The sequence below is a fragment of the Populus euphratica genome, unplaced genomic scaffold, assembly GCF_000495115.2.
Source record: "Populus euphratica unplaced genomic scaffold, PopEup_1.0 scaffold276.1, whole genome shotgun sequence".
NCBI lineage: Eukaryota > Viridiplantae > Streptophyta > Magnoliopsida > Malpighiales > Salicaceae > Populus > Populus euphratica.
The window spans coordinates 41,668-59,562 of record NW_011500158.1 but is presented as its reverse complement, the minus strand read 5'-3'; the positions used below and the strand labels follow the sequence as shown (position 1 = coordinate 59,562).

Sequence of the window (17,895 nt, the reverse complement as noted above, 5' to 3'; positions counted from 1 at the left end):
CGTTACCTTTAATGATATGAGCTACAATGCCAAAAAGACATGATTTTGGTCGATAATCCGTTTTATGCCCATAACCAAATATTTTTTGGAACTTCGGCATTCCATCCTATTCATGATGATAAAACCAAATAAGTTTCATAATAATCAATGAAAATTGTTGAAAGTTAAGCTGGTTACTTGTTTTTAAAGCTTCAGAAGTAAATTCTGAGAGTATAACGAGAAGAATGAAGAATGAAGAAATGGAAGAAGTTTCTGTTAAAGCAGTTACAGCAGTTAAAAAACAGTTAAAGCAGTTGTAGTTGTTTTTACTATTATAAATCAGTTACAAACCATTTCTTACATGTGTAAGAATCGTGACCCTCCATTAATGGATGGATGAGATGATCTTGATTCCTAAAATAATGGAATCAGTTACATGTAATGTGTATAAAAGCAGAGTTTGTTGTATTAGTGAAAATAATAATAAAAAAATACAACAATCTCTTCTCATCTTCTCTGCAAAACTCTTCCTTAGAAACTCAAAGAATTAAACATGGTATCAGAGCTCACAAACTGATTCCTAAGAGGGGCGTAAATTGAAAAAAAAACGGATTGATTAAACTGTTAATTACTCAAAAATGGTAGGATCAAGTTCTATTGGAGGAGATTTAAGAACTCCACAGTTCAATGGCACAAATTATGACTTTTGGGATGTAAAGATGGAGACAATCCTCATAGCATTCGATCTATGGGATGTAATAAAAGTTGGAATACAATCTCATCAATCACCTGAGGTTGCAAATGGATCAGTCAATGAAGAGAGTGAAGCTGAGCAAACTACATTGCAAACAATCACTACATCCAAAGAAGACAAAATCAAGAATGCAAAAGCATTAAGTCTCATACAAGGAGCATTAATAAACAACCTTTTCCCACGTATAAGAAATAAGAAAACTACAAAGGGAGTTTAGGACATTTTGAGTAGAGAATTCAGAGGAGATAAAAAGGTTAGAGTTGTGAAACTTCAAGTAGTGAGAGCTGACTTTGAGTACTTGAGAATGTCAGAAAGAGAAAGCATAAATGGATATTTAGGTAAATTCTTTGCAATTGTGAATAACCTGAAATCGTTAAGAGAAGATGTGTCAGAAAATAGAATTATGTAGAAACTGCTAATGAGTCTAAGTAGAAGATATAAGTCCATTGTGTCAATCATAGAGGAGACATGAGATCTTGATGTTTTGAGAGTAGAAGAAGTCATTGCTTCTGTTAAAGTCTATGATAAGAGGGAGGATCTACATGATGAAAGAGATAATCTAACAGGAACTGAGAAAGCCTTTTCCAATTTGAAGGTTGGAAATAATCAAGCCTACAGCTCACACAAGGGTTTCCAAGACAAACCTTCTCAAAGATGGAAATCACAAGACAGGAGGGGATCAAATTCATTTCCAAATAGAAACTTAAACAACTACAACAATACAAGCTGGAATAACACTGCTTGGGGAAGTAGTCAGGCAACTGTAAAGCCACAGTGTCAAGTCTGCCATAAGCAACACTTTGGATTATGCAGACACAAAAAAAAAAAACCAAGATATGAAAGATGCAATTGGTTTGGCCATATTGCAAAAAACTGTGAAAGTCATAGTCACAAACAGCTAGCAAATTATGCAAAAGAAGAGAGAGTTACCACTGGAACCATGTTTTATGCTTGTCATTTTGCCAGTTTGCAAGATAGAAAGGTATTGTTTATGGATAGTGCCTGTAGCAACCACATGACTTCTCAAGAGTCTAAACTAATGAACATCGATAAAACAATAACTTGTAAAGTAAAGATGGGCTCAGGAGACCTGGTGCAAGCAACTGGAAAAGGCACATTGGTTGTGGAAACTTAGCATGGGAAAAAAATACATAAAAGAGGTACTGTTTATTCCCAGATTGGATGAAAATATATTGAATGTAGGTCAGATGATGGAGCATGGTTATCACATTCTTTTTGGAGGTAACAAAGCAGTAATATTTGATGATGAAAGCCTCAACAATGTTATAGCAATAGTGATTATAGGAGGAAATCGATGCTTTCCACTTTCACTTGAGACCATCACACCAACAACAAGGAAAGCTTCAGTGACTAAGGACTCTTGGATATGGCATAGAAGACTAGGACACTTGAACTTTGCTAGCATGAAGAAGATGCAGTAGAAAAAGATGGTATGTGGACTTCTTGTTCTGACAAAAGTAGAAGATGTATGTGCAGGCTGTGCATTAGGCAAACATCACAGGGAGAAATTCGACAAAAACCAAGCATTAAAAGCCAGCTATCCACTGGAACTAATCCACACTGATATGTGTGGACCAATACAGAATGAATCTGTAAGAGGGAACAAATACTTCATCATATTTATTGATGATTACTCAAGAATGTGCTGGGTATACTTCCTTAGAAAAAAATCTGGTGCACTCAATGTGTTCAAGAAATTTAAAGCATTTGTTGAGCTGCAAAGTGGATATAAATTGAAGAAGCTGAGAAGTGATAGAGGTGGTGAATATACCTTAAATGAGTTTGAAGAATTCTATGCAGAACAAGGAATAGAGAGGCAGCTGACAGTTGTATACTTTCCTCAACAGAATGGAGTTGCAGAGAGGAGAAACAGAACAATTTGTGAAATGGCAAGGACTATGCTGTTAGAGAAAGAAATGCCAGTAATCTTCTAGGCAGAAACTATGAATACAGCCATGTATATTCAAAACAGATGTTATACAACATCAATAATTGAAAAGACTCCATTTGAAGCCTTCATAGGAAGGAAGCCAAGAGTCAAACATTTAAAAGTGTTGGGTTGTTTGTGCTACACTCACATTCCATCATCACTAAGGCAGAAATGGGATAACAAAGCTGGAAAGGGAGTGTTTGTTGGATATGGTAGCTGTGAGAAGGGGTATATAGTATATGACCTGAAATCTGAGAAAATTGTTCTCTCAAGAAGTGTGATTTTCAGTGAAGATAGAGCATGGAATTGGGAAAGAAATCTATGGAACCAAAACCACTTATCTCTCAATCTTGAAAGAGGTGAAGTTGAAGGTGAAAATTCTGAAGAACACTTTACTGTAGCTCAACCTGACAATATCGAACACTGCCATCAAAATTCTACAGTTAGAGAGTTAGTTGAGAAAATTGACAGTAATAATAGTCAATAATCTTTATCTAGCTCTACTCTAGTAAAATTGAAAACCTTGAAAGATATATATACAAGGTGTTACATGTGCATCATAGAACCTGAGAACTATCAAGAAGCTTTGGAGATAAAGCCTGGCAGGAGTCTATGGAGGAAGAATTGAAAGTAATAGAGAAGAACAATACTTGGGAATTGGTGGAGAGACCGATTGATAAACCTATGATAGGAGTGAAATGGGTATACAAAACTAAGCTTCATCTTGATGGTACAATACAAAAACACAAGGCTTGCCTTGTAGCAAAAGGATATGCACAGAAATCTGGAATTAACTACAACAAAACCTTTGCACCAGTAACAAGGCCGAACACAATTCGAACTCTCATTGCACTTGCAGCACAGAAGGGATGGAAGTTGTTTCAGTTGGATGTGAAGTCAGCATTCCTAAATGGTGTCCTCAAAGAAGAAGTATACGTTGAGCAGCCTGAAGGGTTTGAAGTAAAGAATGCAAGACACAAAGTTTACAAACTAAAAAAGGCCTTGTATGGACTAAAGTAGGCACCGAGGGCTTGGTATAGTGAAATTGATGCATATCTCTCTATGTGCAAATTCAAAAGGAGCACAAATGAAGCTACTTTGTATACAAGGTCAGACCTGGAAGGAAATTTGATCATTGTCTCAATCTATGTTGATGACATTGTGTACACTAGCAGCAGTGAAAGGCTACTTAGTGAATTTAAAAGAGAAATGATGCAGAGGTATGAGATATCTGATCTTGGGCTCCTTCATCATTTTCTTGGCATGAGAATACTGCAAACCGATCAAGGGGTATTTATTCATCAAAGCAAGTATGCCAAATCCTTGCTTAGCAAGTTTGGATTTGAGGACTGCAAACCAGTATCTATTCCTTTGGCTACTGGTGAGAAACTAAAGAAGGTGGATGGGAGTGAGTTGGCTGATGAAAGTCTCTATAAAAAAATAGTAGGAAGTTTATTATACTTGACAGCAACAAGACTTGATCTAATGTATGCTGCAAGCTTACTATCACGGTTCATGACTAGACCTACTAAGATTCATATGGGAGCTACAAAAAGAGTCCTAAGATATATGCAAGGAACTCTCAGCTATGGGATTGAATACGTAAGGAACCAAGCAGCAACTCTTATTGGATTTTGTGATGCAGATTGGACAGGAAGTGAAGATGATAGCAGGAGCACTTCGGGCTATGCATTCAGCTTTGGAAATGGAGCGTTCTTCTGATCCTTTGTGAAACAGAACACAGTAGCATTATCAACTGTAGAAGCTGAGTATGTCTCAGCATCTGAAGCAACTGCTCAGGCCATTTAGTTACGATTTGTTCTTGATGATTTTGGTGAAATGCAAGCTGAGGCAACACCCTTATTCTGTGATAATATGTCAGCAATTTCAATTGCCAAAAATCCTATTTTTCATCAAAGAACTCGACACATAAACAGGAAGTATCACTTCATAAGAGAGGCTCTGCAAGAGGGAGTAATAGATGTGAAATTCTATAGAAGTGAAGAACAGTTTGCAAACATCTTCACGAAAGCATTGCCTAAAGATAGATTCAAGTAACTAAGATTGAATCTTGGAGTTAAACCAGTAAGCAACTTAGGAGAGGCTGTTGAAAGTTAAGCTTGTTTTTAAAGCTTCAGAAGTAAATCCTGAGAGTATAACGAGAAGAATGAAGAATAGAAGAAGCTTCTGTTAAAGTAGTTACATCAGTTAAAAAAACAGTTAAAGCAGTTATAACAGTTATAGTTGTTTTTACTATTATAAATCAGTTACAAACCGTTTCTTATGTGTAAGAATTGTGACCCTCCATTAATGGATGGATGAGATGATCTTGATTCCTAAAATAATGGAATCAGTTACATGTAATGTGTATAAAAGCAGAGTTTGTTGTATTAGTGAAAATAATAATAAAAAAATACAACAATCTCTTCTCATCTTCTCTGCAAAACTCTTCCTTAGAAATTCAAAGAATTAAACAAAAATAACCAGAAAAAAAAGTAAACAATTGATCTCCATTCAATGAAAGAGCGGGAGAAGTTCATATATATCACTGAAAAGTAAACTCAAATGAACTTTAGAGCACTGATGGTTCAAAAGATTTAAATACAACGTGCAAGATTTGCTTAAAGAATAACAAGCTGGACAAGTAAAACTATTTTTTTTGCAGATGAACGTGGATTTCTTTATTCAAAACAAAATTAATTAAAATTCGCAAGCTGGGGTGGTCCGTCTGTGATGCCAAGTTTTATTAGCAGCTCTTGCAGTTAACAAGGTTTGTGGAATAAAAGCAGCAGAAAATCAGAAAACACATAGAATACACAGTTTTATATATTACTCTTATATTGTTTATTTATTCATTATGAAATCTGGGGTTGTAACACTCCCTCTCACTAGCATCTTAATAATAATAATAATAATTTATTTAATCATTAGTTTCAATACTAGCACTCTTATTCTTCTAACTTTCCTTGTTTTTTTTTAAAGAAAGGTTCAAACTCTTGAAATTATATCATTCATCCACATGTAAAAAACCATACATCCTAGTTTTGAGCAAATGTAACGCTGCAACTGGTAATTATACCTAGAATATTACTCCGACAAAACACACACACACACACACACACAAATATATATATATATATATATACATATCTCGTACTCAAGAACAAGATCTTTGTCTCTGTTTTAGAGGCCAAAGCCCCCGAGTAGCCGTCATCGACCGGAGATGGATATTCATCGAACCCCACGTCGATATATGATTTAAATTAAGAAACATGATATTCCATCTCAAGAGAGAAGAAGAGGAAGAAGAAAAGGAAGCACAATACTTTCTTAATTAATTATCCAACGTGTTTTTCTTATTTCTATTGTTTTTATTTCTTCCCCATCAACTGTTTTTAATCCTCTGGGCTTGTCAGTTGAAATCCGCAAGACAAGTATCTTAACCCTTACATGCTGGCATGCTAAGGCGACAGACAAACTGTATAGATATTCATAGATATGCATCTTCAACATGCATGCATTTTGTGTGATATATATAAGCCATCGGTTAAGTGATTAATTAAGCAAGTTAATTAATGACCTATGCTTATTAATTATATTATGTTGTTGCTCATTAACGTTGTTGATGGAGCATGCACACACTTTCCTGCCACGTTGACTTCAGCGACACTGGATAATCCCTCATCTCTACGTGTTTCTATACATTCAGCACTTGTTTACCAAAAACATGTCTTAATTTGCCAAGACACAAGTAGGACTTGCAAAACTAGATCAGTTTACATGATGATTAGAAACTACGATACTTGAAAATCTAATGATGTTACGAAATCTGTTGCTTGATATTAGTTCTGCTACATGTAGGCCCGTAAGATCTTCTCAAACCTTCTATTTTATCCCAACTTTGTTCCCAAATCAGAATCTTAATCTTGTGTAAATTGGTATCTTTGTCAGATAATCAGAGCTTAACCACTCTTAGATCTCTTGAAATATTTGCATGCTGTAGATATTGGTTTTAGTATGGAATTTTTGAGTCTTAAGTCCTTCATGCATCAAGGATTTGGTTAGTCATAGGTTGGGAAGTGGGGACTTGCTGAAATGTTAACAAGACCACTATTATTATTATAACAATAAGGCCTTAAAAGAATCGATCATCGTTAATTTTGAGCCTTTCAAAAGAAAAAAATTAACACGCACCCGCCATCAACCACCATATTCGGTGTGGATCTTATAGAAAGATTTAGATGAAGGAAGCTTTAACAAGATGACAGAAATGAACAGTTGTCATTGGAGATAAAAATATCGAGTAAAAAAGGGTGAGATTAATCTTGATATTGCTTGCATTACACAGAATCGGCTATCGATATTGTGCTCTTTAATATATATATATATTCTCAAGAACCGGTAAGTTGTGGGACCAGTTCTATGTCAAAGCCTCCATGACTTCCCTATAAAGAGGGTTTAGTGACAAAGTTTTCATTCAACAATTCTATTCCTTTTCTGCTCTTCGCTCCCTCTCCTTCTCCTTCTCCATCTCAACTTCCACGCCTAGCAGATTTCTTAATTTTATAGTAGAGGCCTTGGCCCTTACTATCTCGTGCAAGAAATCGGATTATGGCCATAGAGATTGAGCAACCCTCCGTTGGACTCTCAAAAGTTGCAGTTTCTGAAACTCACGGAGAGGACTCCCCATACTTCGCAGGCTGGAAAGCTTATGATGAAGACCCTTACGATGAATCATCTAATCCATCAGGAGTCATACAGATGGGACTGGCAGAAAATCAAGTAAGTCCCGGCAAGACAATATGTCATGCAAGGACTAAAGCTTTTATATTTCAAACCTTTCCAAGAGTTTCTCACTTAAGCTTATGCACTTTGTTGTTCTTCCTTGATCAGGTTTCGTTTGATTTGTTAGAAGAGTACTTGGAACAGCATTCAGAAGCATCTAGCTGGGGAAAGGGATCACCAGGGTTTAGAGAAAATGCCTTGTTTCAAGATTACCATGGACTCGAATCTTTCCGACAGGTACTGCCTTCGTTTTTTTTAAAGAAAAAAAACCAGGATAACTTTGCAGCTTTGCATTCCAAAACAAACGTATAGTAGAAAGAAAACCCTGACATGTCAATTGCATTTGTAAGCAGGCAATGGCAGGTTTCATGGAGCAAATCAGAGGTGGAAGAGCAAAATTTGACCCTGACAGGGTAGTCCTGACAGCAGGAGCAACTGCTGCTAACGAGTTGTTAACCTTCATTCTAGCCAATCCTGGTGATGCTTTGCTAGTTCCAACTCCATACTATCCAGGGTGAGAAGCGGTCCTCGATGAACTCTATTGAAAGCAAATCATTTCATGAGTACTAGTTTTTGATCTCCAATTGGTCTTGTTTCAGATTTGACAGAGATTTAAGGTGGAGGACCGGTGCAAAAATTGTACCGATACACTGTGATATCTCAAACAATTTCCAGATCACTACTCAAGCCCTGGAAGCTGCATATGAGGGCGCAGTAGCCATGAACATCAACGTGAGAGGGGTACTTATAACCAATCCTTCAAATCCACTAGGAGCCACAATCCAGCGCTCTGTTCTGGAAGAGATTCTTGATTTTTCCACCCGCAAAAACATCCATCTCGTGTCCGACGAGATCTACTCAGGATCCACCTTCTCTTCATCTGAATTTATAAGCATTGCTGAGATCCTTGAAGCTCGTGGATATAAAGATTCAGAAAGAGTTCACATAGTTTACAGTCTTTCTAAAGATCTTGGTCTTCCAGGTTTTAGAGTTGGAACTATATACTCATATAATGACAAAGTTGTCACCACTGCGAGAAGGATGTCTAGCTTCACATTGATTTCTTCTCAAACACAACATCTCCTGGCTTCCATGTTGTCTAACAAGAAGTTCACCGAGAAGTACATCAAGGAAAATCGAGAGAGGCTAAGGAAGAGATATGAAATGATAATTCAAGGATTGAGAAATGCCGGGATAGAGTGTTTGAAAGGTAATGCTGGGTTGTTTTGCTGGATGAATTTAAGTCCATTGTTGGAGACACCAACAAGAGAAGGTGAAGTGGCTCTTTGGAAGTCTATCCTTCATGAAGTGAAGCTAAATATATCTCCAGGCTCTTCTTGCCATTGCTCTGAACCTGGATGGTTTAGGGTATGCTTCGCTAACATGAGCGAGGAGACACTTGAAGTCGCCCTCAAGAGAATACACAATTTCATGGAACAAAGGAAAACAGCACGCCGTTGAATTTCCTCTACAGCAGTAGTCTCCATTTTTTTCCAATGGCCCCACCCATTTTGATTCTTTTGGATGACAAAGACCTCTCTGCAGAGTTGGGTTTGTCTCGTTCTAGTGTATGTCAGATTGAAATCAACCACATATATAAATATAGCAAAGCAGGAAAACAAAGAATATTTATACACACACACACACACCCCTCTTTGCAGAGTTGGGTTTGTCTCGTTCTAGTGTATGTCAGATTGAAATCACCCACATACATACATATATACATACACATACATACATATATGTATGTGTATGTATATATGTATGTATGTGGGTGATTTCAATCTGACATACACTAGAACGAGACAAACCCAACTCTGCAAAGAGGTGTGTGTGTGTGTGTGTATAAATATTCTTTGTTTTCCTGCTTTGCTAAGAAAGTTCTCTATAAACTCCAATTGCAACACCACTTGAATAAGTTTTGACCAAGAAGATCCTCTCTATTATGTCCTGGACTTGGTCACTGTTTTTTCTCAAGCAAGCAATGTATTTGATTTTGAGCTTTGAATAACATAATTTCATTATCATCATCATTTATTATTAATTATTGCTATTATAAAAGTGATTTGACTTGAGAATCTCCATAAGAAGGAAGTCTCTAATGTCATTTGAACTCTATATTACTCCATAAATAATTATAACTTTGGAAGATATACCTGTGATTGCTTATAATTAAATTATTCTATGCATTATATCATTTAAATTATTAGGAATGAACAAAAGCAGCAAAACAAGGATTTATTGAGAGAGGGTGATGTATATTATTATATCATAGAGTTGGTCGCATTGAGATGATTTCATATTGAGATTGTTTTTCGATTTGACATAATATAAATAAATAAATAAAGTAATAAGTTTCAAATACTATCATTAAGAATGAAAATGTCAGCAAGATGTGGCATGGTGTGCCAAGGGTCAACCAGTATCCTCAACATATTTAGAATGTAGGTTGCGTGATTACTTGGCTGCGCAGTCTGCAAACTTTCTGATCAATTGGATGCAAGAGCTGTAATTGATTTTTTTTCTTCCAAATAATATGCATTTTTTGTCAGAGAAAAAGAAAGAAAATAAAATAAAAAAACTAATAAAAAGGGCCCATCGATCATATATATATAATGATGAATCTTAAAGGGCATACAGTTTTGCATAAAAAAATATTATTATTATTATTATTATAAAAATTATTTAAGTCACAAATTCATCACTAAATATCGATTTGTTTAATTGCATCCATCTCAAGAGCCCTCCTAGAGAAGGGATTTTTTTTTTTATCATTATTAATGTTTTCACAGCATCATGAATATTGAAAAAAATAATGCTTTCACTTATTAAAGTGAATTGGAAAAACTATCTACTAGTAAATTGTAAAACAAAATTGACTAATGCTGCTTAAAGACTAAACATGAAGTTACTCATCATTGTAAAATGTAAAATATATATACAAATACAAATATTTTACTTCATGATGTATGGTACTTTTAAAAATCTATTTCTATTTAATTATATGAAAATTAAAATAAATATTCATAAAAAAAATAATGATTAAGATTTTAACAGTAAAAAAAACTTACTTAAAATTACCATCTCTCATTCATGTAATTTTAATTTTTCTAACAATAACATATCTTTTTATTAGTAGCATGATTAATGGAATAAAAGTTAGTGGAACTTAAAAATTATTCATCAAAACTCTAATAACTTGAATCCAAGAGCAATAAACTAATCTCTTTTTTTTTAAAAAAAAAAAACCTGTTTTCTTGTTCATATATATATAAACATGTTTTGACACATTCAAAAATATGTATTTATTATGATTGGAAAATTAATTTTTAATAAAAAAATAAAAATTATGAATCGATCATTTTCACACACTCATATGAATAACTTTAGGAATAATAAATTTGAGAAATTTATATTAAAATATTTAATAAAAAATAAAAAATAGATATCATATTCTCATTGAAAATTAATGAGATGGTATGTTAAAAAAATTATACAGATTAAGTTAGCATGTAATTATTACAAAAGAATTGTAAAAATTAACATTAAAGACTTAAATGTTATTGAAAGTTATGGCATATGGGGTCATTAATTAAGTATAATTTTAATAAATTGATTTAAAGATAATTTTATTCTAAAAAATGCAAAACTTAGCATATAGGTTAGGTGCTTTAGATCTAGAAGAAGGGGTCTATTTATTTAGCCCCGACTAATAAGTCAAGGTGTGCATGGAGAACCCAACCCCACTCTGAGATTTCTATTTATTTTAAACATCATAAGTGTTATAATTTAAAATTTGAGCTCCAATTCCAAAATAAATTCCATTAATTAAAAAAACAAATTCAAAAAATATATTTTTGATGTATTTTAGTTATTCTCTCGTTTATTTTTTTATTGTTGATGTCTTTTTAAAAAATTAAATTTAAAGAGATATATTTTCAATGCATTAATGTATATTTTATAATTCTTGATATCTTATCAAATTGATATTGACATTGTTTTTCAAAAACAAAACTAAATAATCAAAAAATAAAATTAGAAAGTAAAATACACAGGGGCTAAAGTACAAAATAAAAAAATAAAAGGCTAAAATATAATTAAATAACTTAGAACCAAGTAATATAGAGAAAATAACAAAAATGTTATGCTATAGAGAAAGAAAAAGGAGAAAAGAGGGACTATTTATCATTTCTTCCTCCAAACTCTCTCAAAACCCTAACCAAAAGCTTTAAACACCATAAGAGAGAGCCATCATAATTTATTTTAGAGAATAGAGAAAGAAAAAGAAAAAAAAGGATTATTTATCATCTTCATCCTCTACACTTTCCTAAAACCTTAACAAAAAACCCAAGCCATTATAGGAGAGAGCCATCATAAATTTGTTTTGAAAGTATATGAGCTGAAATTTAGAGAAATAAACTATAGAAGAAAACAATTCATCTTCCCTTACATTTCTTCTATAAAAAAACTTTAGCCTCATCTTTTTCTCTTTAAAACCTAAATTTTTGTCTTTGTTTTTTATTTTTTTAAAAGCTTTCATCTTTCTATCAATTGAATTCAACAACCTCTACATCATCATAAACCGAAAAGAGAGAGAAAATATCTCTCAAAACTTCTTTGTTCGATTACCCTCTCTTTCAACCTCCAAATAAGGTGAGATTACCACCGTTCTTCTCCACTTAAATAGATCTATACAATCATATGATCCATGTAACCCAATAATATTTTCATGGGCAAATTCAAAAGTTAGAAAACAAAGCAATTAAGAGAGAAAAGACCATCAAACCTTCAATGCCTTTGATCTTTCTATATTAATGTCAGCAGACAACACCATAAAAAATATGAGAAAGACCATGGAGCAGTAAACCATAAAGATTGAGTTAACCATACAACAGTGGTACATACACCATGACAGCCCCTTCAAGCGCATGTCAAAGATGGATCATTGTTATTTTGTCATTGCCACCACACTTTAGTAGTTTATTTATGTGTGATGTAAATATCTTGGTTATGAATAAATTGTAAACTTGTTGTGGTAGTTTGTAATACTAATAATAATAATAATAATAAAGAACTAGAACAAGATGATGTTGGCTCAAGAGCGCATTTGAAATGAGGTAGGGTTAGAAAATGCACTACCCAAGAGATGGTGGCTTAAAGGCGCACTCAGAAGGAGGTAGGGTTAGAAAACACACTACCTGAGAGTGAGGGCTTAAAGGAGCACTTAAAATGAGGTAGGGTTAAAAAACGTACTACCTAAGAATATGGTGGCTCAAAGGCGCACTCAAAAAAAAGTGAGGGCACAAAGGCGCACTCAAAATGAGGTAAGGTTAAAAACACACTACCTAAGAAAATGGTGGCTCAAAGGCGCACTTGGAAAAAAGTGAGGGCTCAAAAGCACACACAAAATGAGGTAGGGTTAAAAATGCAGTACCTAAAAGGTGATGATGAAACACCGATATGACAACGCTAAAAACAATGCATTATGATCAATATGCATGTACACGTACCTGAGAAATATAGGTCCCCCCCTCTTTGATGATCCATCATCATAGGTGACACGACGAAAAGATTGATGTCTTCTCCCAAGTGTAGGAGTGTCGAAGTAATAAATAACTCGACAAGACCGGGGTCGAACCATAGGGAGATTAATTGTACAAATTATAAATAATAATACAATAACAACAACAACAATAATAATAGTTATAACAGCAATAATAATAATAATAATAATAATAATAACAACAATAATAACAATAATAATAATAATAGTACTAATAATAGTAGTAGTAGTAATACTAATAATAATAATAATAAAGAAGAAGAAGAAGAAGAAGAAGATGATGATGATGATGAGAACTTTGAGATGGAATATTAACGTAAAGATTTAACAACAATAAGAATAAATGTCAAGGTTAGAGGATCCACTAATGGTATGTCAAACAAGTATAGTATAAACTCTTATTATTCAATTGGAAACCGCACACAAAGAAGGTTCCAATCTGATTATAGATTGTTAACATGATTACATTAGTCATCTTATGCAATTAATGCTAATACTTATAAATCTCGTCAAGCATTCATGATTATAACTTATGTTAACAACAAATCAAGTTCCTTTCATAACTCAGGTGTCAGTTATACCATACAGTATGGGCTATGAAAGTGCCAAGCATTTGTTGTACCAAGTGTTATACAACATAAATCAAGATTAGTCATTTAACAAGCAAAGTATTAAAGAGTGAACAAGATAACAAATACAAAACACGTTAGTATCAAACATTAAAGTCCATATTAAGTTTATACTATACTTATTCTTACACCATTAGTGTAACCTTTTCACCTTGATATAATAAACTTAGCTAAACATAATAAAAGAAAGAAAAATAAATAAACAAAATAAGAACATAAATAAGATAAAAGTTAGCTAAGTAAATGAAAGGAAATGAAAGGCATAAACTTGATATTAATGAAAGCAAAGCATAAACATTACAAAAAATACAAAGAGAGAAAGCAAGAACATGATCTTGATCTGGAAACCAAGATGCCTAAATGCATGGCAAATGCCTCCTTTTATAGGCCAAAATTGGGAACTATTGATTTGATGACTAATTGATGAGTGGGTGACCAACTTTTGACTTGGTGACAATCCTTATCTTCTCTTGTCTGCCCAAAACATCATTGATAATATCAAAATTAGAACCACTTGAAAACATGAAAGTTGTAGAAAATTGTCTCAGCTTTCTTGTGTAAAAACTTCAGCTCATTTCGTCTTCTAGAACTCTAGATATGGCCAAAATACTGAATAGTGCTCGGGTTGGAGGACAGATTCGGGCTTCTTTGCTGTTGCTACAATTTGAACTTGAAAATAGCCTTTTTAGATCTTAGGCTCCATGAATGTTGTAGGCCTATGTCTTACCTTTCCATCCATATAAAGTAGACCTAAATCTGAGATCTATAGCTTCAGATATGACCCAATTACCGAATAGTATTCCGGTTTGGATTGCACCCACATCTCTTTTCTAAGTTTGGCCATCTCTTTGTCCTTTCAATTTCAGTTCTTAAATTCATCAATCAATCCTTTCATTTATGTGATAGGCCTGCATTTAAAATGAACATTTACCACAAATTAAAGGTATTTTATATTATTAGATATATTATTATAAAACATGCTTTAGTTAAGGAGTTATTGATACTTCAAGTGCAAAATGATGATATAAAACCTTGATAAAAATGCACTTTTAAGTACTAATCACACCCCCCAACCAGCTTATTACTAGTCCCTAGTAATTAAAGCGTTAAAATAGAAAAATAATTTGTAAATTTCACAAAGCAAGGTATTCATCATTTAACTTCCATTAATCTATCCAGATAAACAAACTCTCGTTAAATTTATATACCTGCTCAATACCTCTTAACAAGATATTCATAAACCTTTTTTTTGTGCTTAATTTATCAACATATAATTATGAGGCTTTTCTTGGAAGGTTAACTTCCTTAGGTTGGGATTATTGTTTTTTTTCTTTTTTTAAAATATATATACATATAACTTAAAACCATATGCATCTTTAACCCATGTAACAAGCTCAATCTTGCACATCTAGCATGATAAATTTTTGTAATCGCATTATGAGGCAGAGCGGGAAAATACTTTTTCAATTTTTCAAGATTAGTGTCCATTGTCAAATGAGAATTAGAAGAGAGATTCAAAGAATTGTACAAATATATACACAGATATCAGTTATCAAGGGAAACTGAAAGAACCGACATAAATCACGGAGTTCCGTTATCCGCCATTTGATTGGGGTGAGAGAAGCTAGCAAAAATCATAACTTAAAACACCATGTATCTTTAACCCATGTAACGAGCTTTCAACAATGACTCCAAGACCAGTTGGTCTTAGGGCATTAGGTGTTAAGACACCCCTACGAGCTTAGCAACTCGGGTCGCAGATATTGGTATGTAGATAATGCAATGTTTGATTCCCTTAAGCTTTTCTCCTCAACCCATGTAACAAGCGTTGGGCCAATAGCTCCCAAGTTAGTTGACTTTAGGGTATTAGGTGTTGAAACACCCTTTCAGGCTTAATTGCTTAGGTTAGGGAGGCTACGAAACGAAACTTATCTACATTTTTATTATCATCATTTTTTTTAATTTTTTTTTGCTCTTTTTTTTAAAAAAAAAATGATATACTATCCCTTTCCCTTAGTTGTTACCTTTAACAAAAGAACATAAATAATGTAATAATCTAATGTGCAACCCACAATCATATGTTAAAGTGTGTGTGTGAAAAATAAGGTTTAAGAATACATGTTAAATGAGTATATGAGTAGAATTAAGTGATAACAATGTGAGAGTTTGTAAATCTGAATATTTCAAGAAGTATTATGATAAACCTTATTACGAATAATTACTAAAATACATCTCAAGAGTCATAAAAGTTCTCCTTACTCTGCCATCATAGTAACAACAATTTTGCACATGCTTTATGAAATAGAAAACATAGTTTTTTTTTTTTTTAGCTACCACCCTCTCCCCCCAACTAAAACAAGACATTGTCCTCAATGTTTAAAGGTAGAAAAATAGAGTATAGAAGATATCATCTGAAATAACGAACATTAACAAACCTGAAACACACTGAAACAAATATAAGAAGAAATCACCCAAATTTCAGTTGGAAGAGTGGTAACAATAATGCACAAACTTCACAGCCACCATTTCAAACACAACATAATTTTCAAAATTCTCATGGATATGCACCTCCTTATATTCCCCCTCCTAGAAGAAATCTTGAGGAAAGATTACATGCATTCATTGAAAAGCAAGAGACAATCAACACTCAAAATGCTCAAACCATGGCTGATTTGAAAGATACTCTTGCAAAGTTCACATCTGCTCTCAGTTTTCAGGAGAAAGGTAAGTTTCCATCTCAACCCCAGCAAAATTCCAAGGGGCAATACAATTCAAGTACAAGCAATTCTGGAAGCCAACATCTGGATCAAGTCAAATCAGTCACTACTCTCCGCAGTGGTAAGGTTATTAAAAAACCTATTCTTGAACCTTGTGAGAAAGAAGGTGAGTTAGTCTCCAAGGGTAAGGAAATGGTTGAACCTGATCATTGCAAAGAAGAGACTGATTCCCCACCAGCACTTCCATTTCCTCATGTCATAACCAAACAAAGGAAAGTCAATCACAATTCTGAAATCTTTGAAACTTTCAAACAGGTAAGGATTAATATACCTTTGCTAGATGCTATTAAACAGGTACCATCTTATACTAAATTTTTGAAAGATCTATGCACTGTAAAGAGAAAATTGAATATGAAAAAGAAAGCCTTCTTAGCCGAACAAGTAAGTGTCATTCTTCAAAATAATAATGCTTTGAAATATAAAGACCCTGGTTGTCCTACAATTTCTTGCTTTATTGGAGAACATAAAATTGACAAAGCTTTACTTGATCTTGGAGCTAGTGTGAATTTACTTCCATATTCGGTTTTTCAAAGTCTCAATCTAGGTTAGTTAAAACCTACTTCTGTTACTCTTTTACTTGCTGATAGATCTATAAAAATGCCTAGAGGAATAGTTGAAGATGTGTTAGTACAAGTTGATAAATTCATCTTTCTTGTAGATTTTATTGTCTTGGATACACAACCTGTTGAAGCATGCAATTCAATTCCTGTTATTTTAGGACGTCCATTTCTTGCAACTTCTAATGCATTGATTAATTGTAGGAATGGAGTGATGAAGTTGTCTTTTGGAAACATGACATTGAAAATGAATGTTTTTAACATTTGCAAGCAACCTGGAGATGATAATGATTTACAGGAAGTAGATTTTATTGAAAAAATAATTTACGATCAATTTGAAAATTCTTCCAATGAAACTGAGTTTAATGAATCTAAAGATTTGCAAATGGTTTGTTTTCAGGAAGAATCAAAGGCAAATATTTGGAGACCAAAAATTGAGGAATTGCCACCATGATCAATTAGGTCCATACCTTCAAGTGTTCAACCACCAAAACCTGATTTGAAGCCATTGCCATGTAATCTCAAATACTCATTTTTGGGAGAAAATGAAACTTTTTCGGTAATAATTTCTTCCAAACTTAATGTTCATTAAGAAGGTAAGTTATTACAAACTCTGAAAATGCACAAAAATGCATTAGGATGGACCATAGCTGACATAAAAGGAATTAGTCCTTTGATTTGCACACACAAGATTTATTTGGAGGATAATGCTAAACCCTGTAGAGAAATGCAACGAAGGCTTAATCCTAATATGAAAGAAGTAGTGAGGAATGAAGTCATTAAACTTCTAGATAATGGAATCATTTATCCTATTTCTGATAGCAAATGGGTAACTCCTACCTAAGTTGTACCTAAAAAGTCTGGAGTTACTGTGATAACAAATGAGAAAAATGAGTTAAT

The 17,895-nt window shown here is 33.6% G+C and overlaps 1 protein-coding gene across 1 annotated transcript; it reads left to right on the top strand.

Annotated features, from left to right (window-relative positions):
• The first annotated feature begins 7,183 nt into the window (after positions 1 to 7,183).
• Positions 7,184 to 9,167, top strand: LOC105111138 (1-aminocyclopropane-1-carboxylate synthase 7-like). The gene is made up of 4 exons (XM_011006407.1): positions 7,184 to 7,466; positions 7,578 to 7,706; positions 7,823 to 7,983; positions 8,069 to 9,167. The coding sequence occupies exons 1-4, from the start codon at positions 7,296 to 7,298 to the stop codon at positions 8,928 to 8,930; spliced, it is 1,323 nt and encodes a 440-aa protein (XP_011004709.1). The 5' UTR covers positions 7,184 to 7,295; the 3' UTR covers positions 8,931 to 9,167.
• The last annotated feature ends 8,728 nt before the right edge of the window (positions 9,168 to 17,895 follow it).

Bases quoted from the DNA above. Each gene is read 5' to 3' on its own strand.
- LOC105111138 (XM_011006407.1), top strand. From the start codon at position 7,296: ATGGCCATAGAGATTGAGCAACCCTCCGTTGGACTCTCAAAAGTTGCA. The intron at 7,707-7,822 runs GTACTGCCTTCG...ATTTGTAAGCAG, and splicing joins GACTCGAATCTTTCCGACAG to GCAATGGCAGGTTTCATGGA. The intron at 7,984-8,068 runs GTGAGAAGCGGT...GTCTTGTTTCAG, and splicing joins CCAACTCCATACTATCCAGG to ATTTGACAGAGATTTAAGGT.